Here is a 10,422-nt window from a genome sequence, read left to right on the forward strand (position 1 = left end):
ACGCCCCTGTCAGCACCTACTTCTGGCGCTCATTGGTCTCTCCTGCCGCCCATCCCCGAGAGTCCCACCTCCCCCCCGCTAGGGCGCAGACAAGCCCACCCCTTGGCACTTTTCGGTCGCTGATTGGGCAACTCCGCCGCTCTTTCCTTTTCCCACTGGCTCCGCCTGCCGCCACTCCGCCCCGCTCCCCATTCCCACCCTCACGCTACACACAGGGGGGCCCCGCCCACGGCCGGCGTTGGCCCCGCCCCTCCCCCGGCGGGGTCACGTGATGTTTTCGCCGTGGTGCCGCGGAGGCTGCCTGCCTGCGTGCGTGTGAGTAGCAGCGCCCGGCGCGTCCCAGCCGCCAGCGCTGAGCGGGGCAGCGGGAGCTCGTGCGGGCGCGGGGCCGCCCGGCGCCTCATGCCCGGCGCGGCGCGGGGGACGCTTCCCCTGTGAGGGCGGGTTTCGCGCTCCCCGCCGCCGCCTGGCCCCTGCCTGGCCCCTAAGATGGCGAGTGGGATGAATGGCCCGGGCGGAGGTGGCGGCCCCGCGGCCGGGGGCGGCGAAGAGGAGCCAGGCCCCCTGAGTGCGTGGGCCAGCGAGGAGCAGGAGCCGGGCGAGGGCGGCCCCTCGCCGCCGGCTCAGCCCCACCACCTGCTGCTGCTGCTGCGGAGGTCGCCCAGCGCCTCCCTGTGCCTGGTGCAGGAGGAGGAGGTGCCCGCTGCTGCCCCCGCAGCCCGCAGCACCCCCTCGGTTGGGCGAGGTGGGCGAGGAGGCCCCCCGCTGCCGGCTGCGCCCGCGGGGGACGACGTGAGAAAGTGCGGCTACCTGAGGAAGCAGAAGCACGGCCACAAACGCTACTTCGTGCTGCGGGCCGAGAGCCACCTGGCCCCGGCGCGACTGGAGTACTACGACAGCGAGAAGAAATTCAAGAGCAGCTTGAGGGCGGTGGCGGGCGGGTCTGCCGCCCTGTGCTGCCCCCCTCCCAAGCGCGTGATCCCCCTGTACCAGTGCTTCACTGTCAGCCGGCGGGCAGATGCGAAGCATAAGCACATCATTGCCTTGTATACCAAGGATGAATATTTCGCCATGCTGGCTGAGAACGAAGCGGAGCAGGAGGCCTGGTATGAGGCGATCAGTGAGCTCATGAGCCAGAGCAAGAGGGGCTTCTTGGAGCAGGAGGACCAAGCGGATCAGCAGTTGGATGAGGATGATGAGCATTACGGAGCAGCGCTGAGGCCAGGCACGGTGTTCAAGGAGGTGTGGCAGGTCAATGTGAAGCCCAAGGGGCTGGGACAGACTAAGAACCTGACTGGGGTTTACAGGTTGTGCCTATCCAGCAAGGCTATCCACCTAGTCAAGCTGAACTCGGAAGTGCCCTCTGTCCACTTGCAGCTAATGAACATCCGCCGTTGTGGCCACTCAGAGAACTTTTTCTTTATTGAGGTGGGCAGATCTGCTTCCATTGGGCCTGGAGAGCTCTGGATGCAAGTGGATGACTCGGTAGTTGCCCAGAATATGCATGAGACCTTTCTGGAAACTATGAAAGCTCTCAAGGCCTTTGCAGAGTTCAGGCCCCGCAGCAAGAGCCAGTCTTCTGGTGGTGGCAGTGGTACTAACCCTATCTCTTTCATCACCACTAGAAGGCACTTGGGCAACCTGCCCCCTAGTCAGACTGGTTTGCAGAGAAGATCCCGAACTGAGAGTGTTGCTGGGGGAACCCCACCCACCACCAAAAGCAACAGCTCATACCGCTTCCGAACATCCAGTGAGGGGGAAGGAACGATGACCAGACCTTTCAGATCAGTGACTGGGAGTCTGATCCATTTGAACACTGCAAGGATGAACTTGGGCCGCCAGGAGGGAAGTGGAAGATATGTCAGAGCAGCTTTCAGCTCTTCTTATCACACCAGGTCTGCCTCATTGCCAGTATCTCATTTCCCTTCTACTACGAGTCCCATTAGCGTTTCTTCCAGTAGTGGCCATGGCTCTGCTTCCGATACGCTGACTAGGCCTTCCAGCTCATCTGTTTGTGGGTCCCCAAGTGATGGTGGCTTTATTTCTTCTGACGAATATGGCTCTAGCCCTGGGGATTTCAGGTACTTTCGTGTCAGGAGTAATACTCCAGATTCACTGGGAAACACACCACCTATCAGAGAAGAGAATTGTTTAAGTGAATACATGTCCATGAGTAAACCGCATACGGATGATGGTGCAAAAGATGATTATATGGAGGCCGAAAAGTGTTTCAGAAAAAGAACTTACTCTCTAACTAAGCCAACTTCTGTGACAGTGCAGCAGAAAACTACACAAACCACAGCTTTATTAGATGAAGAGTCTGCAGGAAGTCATGGACAGTTAATTTGTTCTGAATCACCAAAAGTAAAAGATAACCAGGTATCTGATTACAGTGATGCTACCCATGACTCTGTATGTAACCAAAGCAGGAGTAAAGCCAGGGATGATGGGTACATGCCAATGATGCCTGGAGTTGCATCTTCTCTCACAAGCGGTAGCGATTATTTGCCAATGACTCCTAAAAATGTCTCTGTCCCAAAACAGATTAATAATGCTTGGTCATCATCTCAGGTGGACTCCAGAGGATATATGATGATGTTTCCAAGGGCTAGCTCTTCGCCTGTACGAAGCCCTTTAACTGGGTTTATTTCTAAAGGGGGGAATGAAAAGATGGTAAATAATGAGTATATGGATATGTCACCTGGGAATTCAGCACCGCCAAAACAGCAAAGTGATTCTAATTATATTCATACCAGCTCTGTTTCCAAAGCTTTCAGTTCATACTTCTCTCTGCCGCGAAGCTTTAAGACATTATCAGGACAGAATGGTGATCACAATGAATATGTTCCAATGTCATCACCTGGAAAACTGTTATACGGAGGACAAGAAAACATCAAAAATGTCAACAGTGAGGCATTAGCTAATGGCATTTCTAAATCGCCAGTTGTGAAACCTTCAGATGAAGGACTCTCACAGAACAGGGCTACCAGACCTACAAGACTTCCGCTAGGTACGAGAGGAAGTAATACTATACCAAGAATGTATGATCGTACAGTTCCACCTGAGCCAGCCAGCCCTGGTGAATACATAAATATTGATTTCAGTGAGAAAGCAAGTAATACACCATATTCCTTGTCTGCAGAAGGTTCTCCGTCATCTCTAGGCTCAAGTAGCGACCATAGACAGTCGCCACTTTCTGATTATATGAGCGTTGACCTTGATGTACAATCACCAAAAGTAACAAAGGAACTGTCCAACTCTTTAACAGATATTTCAATTTATGCAAGTTCCAGTGTTCCTAGAAACCAGCCAAATGCTGACTATGCTAGACTTTCATTTGGTACTGCTTGCATTAGCACTACAAGTAATAGGACTGATGATTATACAGAGATGACTTTCAACATGGCAACCACACCGCCTAGGCCTTTTTCTACTGAATCTAATAGTGGCATAAAGATAGATAGTCCTTCTTCCATAGTTAATAGACTGTGTATTGTGGACAGATACGCTGGTAGCAGTAGCTTCTCTGTTCCTAGCTCTGATCCTCCAATGGGACCTAAAGTGATTCGGGCTGACCCACAAGGCAGAAGGAGGCACAGCTCTGAAACTTTTTCTTCTGCTGGGACTGTGACAACTTCCTCTTTCTTTACGGATAGTAGCAAAAGACACAGCTCTGCCTCATTTGACAATGTTTGGTTGAAACCTGATGAAAACATTGCCGATGGTCAGGAAAGCAAAATGTCCAGAGATACCTCTACTGGATTTCAGAATGGTTTAAACTATATAGCTCTGAATTTACATGATGATTCTATAAGATGTGAGGCAAATGCTGCTATGCCAACTTGCCATCTCCAAAATGGTACTTCGAATTTGGACAGTGGAGCTTATGTAAGCATAGACTTCACCAGATCTGATGGTTTGAAGTGTAAGGCTGCAAGAAAAGGTCTGTAATTTTTTTAACACTTTCATTTGCCTTTTTCTTTTCTTTTTTTAATTTGATGCCATACTTGATAGTATCATTTAACACATTCTGTTATCTTAATTTTAGAATGGGGAAATACTACTGTGATTTTTCTGCACGATCCTATTTTAGTTCATGTCTTGTGCCAAGAACCACAGTATGGTAGATCCTCAACAAGTATAAAAGATGTAGTTCCTGGCCTTCAGGGCTTAGATTTAGCTAACTTGCTCTACTCCTTTGGTAGCTTAACATGTTGCCAGACTGATCTCAGCTTGGACTGTGTAAAACCTTGATGGAACCTTAATCATGTTCTAAATCATTGATTCTCAATCTGAGGTGAAAACGACTTTTTTGTGGCTAGCTGTTAAGGAGGGTTCCCAAACTTTTATTTTGTTTCTAATATAATAAGGGGGTCACATGATGGAAAAGATTAAGTTGGGCTTAAAAATCTGATCATGATTTGAAATACAGTACTCTTATATCTGAAAGATGGGTGAAATGAGTATTTTGTTTTTTATATGCTTGGAATCTGGGTAGAGCTAAACCTGCATTCTCATCCCTGCTAACCAGAACTTGAAGCTTTTTCCAAATAGTCCTTAAATCTGTGTTCTTGAGATCCCCACAGTCAGGGGAGAACCCATCCCTTGAAAGGTATGGAAAAGTTTTTGGTAAGTGAGAGATGTTGAAGACAAATTCCTACAACTTTTAGGAACTTGTTCCCTTCAATTTCTGCTTTCCAGCTCTGTTCCCTCAAGTCTAGCTTAATTGAGAGGATAGGGCATTAGTAGGCCCATAAACCCCCATTCTCTTCCATCTTCTCCTGGGTTGGATGCCCCCTGGTCTTTGAAAACCCAGCGTGCTTTTAATAAGAAGCAGCAATTGGGCAGGCTCTGACATCTAAATTTTGGGTCCAAAAATGCTGCAAACTCCAAAATAGGTTGTCCTGGCTTCCTTGACTTATTAGAAGATTAAATGATTTAAGGGATTAAAGTTTCACATGTATAAATCACATATAAACAAATTGGGGAAAATGGCTACTACTGCCTGATTACTCGTATACAGAGAAGACAACAACTACTAAGCTCTCTGCTCTTCTGGTGGCAATAGGAAATGGCAGTTTCTCAGCTGGGTCCTATTACTGTGGTTCTGTACATGTCCTCTAACTCTCGTAAAGCTTATATTGGTATTTATGCAAGCGCACCATGTTTGTGAAATCCTAGAATCGGCATGCTTTACTTTGGCAGCAGGATCCATATTTGGGTGCCTGCCTCTGGTGGTGGCCCACTAATGACCTTTTCTCTCTTTCACCTGTGCAGGGAGGAGAAGCATATGTTGGAGGGAATGTTTTTCATCTCTTGCTTTGTACATATGGTGCTATTAATAGTCAATAATTAGTGACTGGTGAAGTGTAATGTTTAATCCTTGTTAAACATTGATATTTGCCCACTTTTTTGTAAACAGAAAAACAGGGGAGTGGGATTGACTAATAGTTATCTTTTACTACACTGAAGTAGTGGTTTCCATTCCTGCCTCTCCCTGTTGGTAGGACTTTTTCTGACTTCTGACTACAGTAAAAAACTGAAAACTGAGTAATACTGAATTTGGTGCACTTTAAAAATATTTAGATTTAATGTTAACAGCTTAAAGATACTATATACGTTTAAAATGGTAAAGCCTCTAATACTAAAAATTGGAAGCCTGACTCGGCTAGCGTGTCATTTGACTGTGGCACCACTTTTTTTGTGGTTGTTCAGAAATCTGTGGTTTGTCTTGGTGTTCTTTTTCTTCCTTTTGTTTTCTCAGTTAGAATCAAATATAGAAGATAGTAAAAGATGCCAGTCTAAAAAGGGCTTTTCCAAAGTTAGTCTTGCACACTTCAAAAGATCTGCCCACTAAGACAAAGGCACATTGTATGTGAAAGAGCCACTTTGGTTAAAAAATCCATATATAAAAACCCAAACCTTACTGATCCTTAGTTTTCCCCATAGAGCTTTAAAACCTATGTTGTAATTATATGCTGGAAAGTATAATTATCCCTAGAGCAAAAAAGATCTGATTCTGGCTTTAGTACTAATTTTACATTTTAATACATTATTGGAGGGGACACTCAGTCAAGAAATTCATATTTCTTTCTGAAATGTTTATCAGTGTTGCTATAAATATCTAAAATTAATGTCCTTGAAGCTTTCATTGCTAATCTCCCCCCCAATTTGTAGTACTTGCTAATGAAGAGTTTTAGCATTCCCCTTATGCATTCAGGTGGTTTCCCACTCTCCTCCATATAAGTAGAACTTCCACAGCGGGTGGGGAAAAAAGGGGGTTTGGCTTATTTGTTAATTTGTTTTTGGTTTTTTTGTTTGTTTTTTTTTTAAATGACCCCTCTGCCTAAAATGTGGTAATTGACAGGGAGTTCAGGCAAGTATAAGGTAGTCAATACTGTTATGTTTCAAGTTCATTATAGCCTTTTCACTGTTAAAATATATGCTCCTTTGAAAGAAGGCCCATAAATCATTTTTTGTTCTACAGCTAAATATACCAATTTTGCATAAGAGGGTGAATTGTATTCACTTTCTGGGTAACCCATCCCAGTGGTGAACAAGCAGATCTTCAGTGCAGTATTCTACTTAGTTTAAATAAACTTTTTTAAAGTTTGTGTCCTATACCTATTTCTCCTAAGTTATAAATTGTTGGGGTAGATTGAACTATAGGGATATTAATATTCATCTACATGCTACTCTTGAGACAGGAATATGGTATACAGAAATGTTTTTGTTATGTTACTGATTATTAAAGTCTGTATAGAAAATTTAGCCATGTTGTACTGTGGTGAGGCTTAAATTTTAATATTAAAGAATATCGTCTTCCAAATGTATTTGTAATGAGACAATAACAAAAAGCAGAAAATTAACTTGTGTTCAACGAGGTGTGTTTTTTCTCTTTTGAATCTGACACGTGTAATATGTTTTTGTAATAAATGTAATGTGTTAAGAATAGTTTGAAGCCTTTTATCAGAGCTATGCACTGTCTCACATTCCTGTTTGTTTTACGCATAGCTCGAACTTTTTGTTTATAACCCCCTCTTAAGAGGACTCCTGCTTATAATGAAATCTTTCTCATATAAATTATTAAATATATTTGATTAATATAGTTGCTCTTGAATTTTAATAGAAGCTATCCCTTAGGATAAATCAATCAAAATTTATAGATAACTAAAGTTTTCTAGTACATTTGAAATTCCTCCTACATAAACACATCAGCAAACTTTTAAGTGAAGTTGTACTGTTAATAGAAAGATCACTCAACTTTTGCTGAGCTGCTTTTTTAAGGGATATTGAATTTTAAAAATTGGCTAATGTAAAAAAAAAAAAAAATCTAATTAAGGTTCTGGAGATTTAACTGCAGCTTCTGTATGAAAGGAGCGTGATTCCTTGTGTACCATTGAGTCAATGTTCTGCTTCCTGAATTTCATCTGGTTCAGGTTCAGTGATGTGAATCAACCCGTCATGTTTTCTCCATTCATGAAATTGGGTGGAGGAGGGGCAGAGTATTAACTCTAAATGGGAAAAAGAGAACTGATCTGCCTTCAGGCTTTTGTTTTAGGTATAAGCAAAATGGAACTCCTGTGGGGAGTTTTTTCTGATGAACATTGTTAATAGAAAAACAACCGTACAGAATTCTGGTTTCTCACATTTTAAATTTTAGATCATTAGCGAAACACCTTCCTCTTGACTACCTGAATCTGAGTCATGGGATTTTGTGCTAGAGTACAGAACACTAAAGCTCCTACAAACAGGGTTTAGCTAATATATACCTTGTTCTTGGACCTTGTACAAACTTAGGAGGATAATGAGAATAGGGTAATAATAAACTATGTAGTAGTTGTCTATATACTGCAAGTATGTTTCTTCAGACCAGTAAACCTATCTAGATACCACGGCTTCTAAAAACAAAATATTTGATTGTTCTGACTAAATGTGAAGTTCAGCTTAATATCACCACCTCAGATTTTTCTTCCTTTTTTGTATCATGTTTCGTGTGTCTCTGTCTAGTATTCTGATGCTAGTTGTTTTGGAGCTGGAAAGACTTCTAAATGTTTCTAAATTTTACATGTGACTTTGTGTTAGACTCTGTTAGAGTTATGAGAGAGAAGAGCCCTTGTAGACTGCTCAGTTACTTTCATCTAGAATCTGTAAACATAAAGGGAAATGTTGCATATGGTTCATTGTGGAAAAAAATCAGTTTGGGAGCTTTAACTATTGCATGTGGAGAATTACAGTTCATTGTACAGTCAATACTGGTTCTGGACTTGAGACGTATGGGCCTTTTAAAAGTTCTTTGCAAAAATAAGTGTTTTTGTATTGGAAGAACATCTTAAAGCATAAGTTTGTTACAAAATACCTTGAAATACCTAGTATAATATGTCTGAACATTGACACACAGCATGGATCTTTGAAGTAATGTGGTAGGGATAATAATTCTTGTAAAAACATTTTAATCTTGTGGAAACAGATGTCATTTTAACAACCTGAGTGACTTGCTGCCTTGCTTAAAATGCATTGGATCACTTCTTAAGTTGTAGATGAACTACTGAAAACAGAACAGATTTTTCTCATCTTTTGTGTTATGACGTTTTTGACCAAAAATCAGTTAGTTTTACTTGCAACTTAAGAAAATACGAATTAAGAAAAATTATGCTTCTGCCACTGAAATTATAACATTTTTGTTTCACTTAATTCTCAGATGCAGCTTTGTGTTTCTTAAGATTTGAAATCCTTGGTTGCAGCTAGTATTCAGAGACACTTCCAGGTTTCTTAAATTGCTGTTCCCAAAGATAGATTTCTTGTCTGTCTAAGCTGGAAGAGTTACCTTTAGCAATGCCTCTCATCAGTGCTAGAAAATGTTTTGTGCCTGTAGGGAGAAGTGTTGGTTTTTTTGTTTTTTTTCCAATTCCATGCTGAATTGGATTTTTTTGGGGGGGGGGGGGGTTATGTTTATTAAAATTTAGTGTTAGTGCTCTGTTATTGTAAAATTTCAGATGCACTCCCGTCCTAATTTTACATCTTTACATATATGTAAGATCACCTGTGTTCCCAATATAGCTCAGCTCTTGTTGCTCATTTTTGAGAGGTAGGGACATTTTCTTTGTTTCACTTAATAGTGTTCAAACTGCTAAGGCAGAGTTGTTTTGAAAATGAAAAAAGAAGGATTACCCATCCTATTTTATTTTAAATAACATTTTATTCAGATAGAGGAGTGCATCAAGTGAGCTTTAGTTAAAAGGAGACTGGAGTAATAAAAACGAATTGTTGAATTTACATTTCTCTCTTTTTTTTGGAGGCAGGGGATCAATTTTTACTGTTCTTTGTGCTCAAATCTGACATTATTGTATTGTCTGATTCATCTTTAAATAGTTTGTAATGACCTGGAGAGCTACATTATTGGCCCACCCTATAAATTCATGGTTGTTTGACTTTTGTTATATGTTGCCTTTTTAGCATATTAAAGGCAACCTAATGATCAGATTATGATGTTATACAAGTTGAAACAAAAACTATTCTCTTCTTCTGTATTTTTGAGAATTAAAATGGTACCTGGCAAATCAAGAAATAAAAGGAACAAATATTCTTGCAGAGTAACTGGGGGAGAAAGAAAAGCTGATGGGTTTTATTCTAGTAAAAAAAAAAAAGAAGCAGCTATATATCTAAATATTCTTGAGCTTCAGAGGTAGCTGAGATATAGTCTACCTTCAGAGATAGTAAAGAGACACTTGATCAGTGAACTTGTGATGTAGTTGAAGACTGCAGTAGGGCAAAGGAAATAAGCTTGACTCTTGTAAGGGTGGCTGGATGACAAATCTGAAATGTATAATAGTTTCTAAGTCCAAGTACATATGGATGTTTAATGGGGTCTGCATCTGGAGAATTTTTTCTTCCATCACTGGTAAAAGAAATGTACTAATTGAGTAGCCCTGGTAGGTCATGAAATACAGTGCCTTAATGCATATGATTTGCCTACTTGTAAAAATCTCTTTGCTGCAGTGTTGGATATTTACTGTGTAAATCTCCAGTAGTCTGACAGAACTTTAAAGTTCTGTGCCTTTGCTGTGGTTCATTTTCCCCAGTAGAAACTTGTTGAATTTCTGATCTTCCAAGCAGTCTTCTTTCCATATTTCAAAAAGAAATGTGTTGCCTGGGTTAAAAGGGAGGAAGTGTTGCACTGTATTCCTTGTTAAAGCTTAGCTTTTCTCTCTTTAAGAATGCAGTAACTTTTGAAAGCATTTCATGAAGTTTAAGAATACATTTTGGAGAAGTAATGCTTAGTAACAAATATTGAACTGAAGTTATCCACCATGGTATAGAACCATGTCATATTATTTACAGTATTTTACTGAGTCTATTTGAATAAAATATTAATCAATGCACTGTGTGAAAGCTGAGATTCCTAGCTTCAGTTGGGGTATA

The 10,422-nt window shown here is 41.6% G+C and overlaps 1 protein-coding gene across 1 annotated transcript in view; it reads left to right on the plus strand.

The window, feature by feature from the left end:
• The first annotated feature begins 270 nt into the window (after window positions 1–270).
• IRS4 (insulin receptor substrate 4) overlaps window positions 271–10,422 on the plus strand; it is a 23,302-nt gene continuing 13,150 nt past the window's right edge. Inside the window, exon 1 of the mRNA XM_019540428.1 lies at window positions 271–3,943. Coding sequence (XP_019395973.1) covers window positions 490–3,943 — 3,454 coding nt within the window. The 5' untranslated portion in view covers window positions 271–489. The remainder of the gene's footprint in view (window positions 3,944–10,422) is intronic.

Source organism: Crocodylus porosus, unplaced genomic scaffold (genome assembly GCF_001723895.1).
Source record: "Crocodylus porosus isolate Cpor-Errol unplaced genomic scaffold, CroPor_comp1, whole genome shotgun sequence".
NCBI classification, from domain to species: domain Eukaryota; kingdom Metazoa; phylum Chordata; order Crocodylia; family Crocodylidae; genus Crocodylus; species Crocodylus porosus.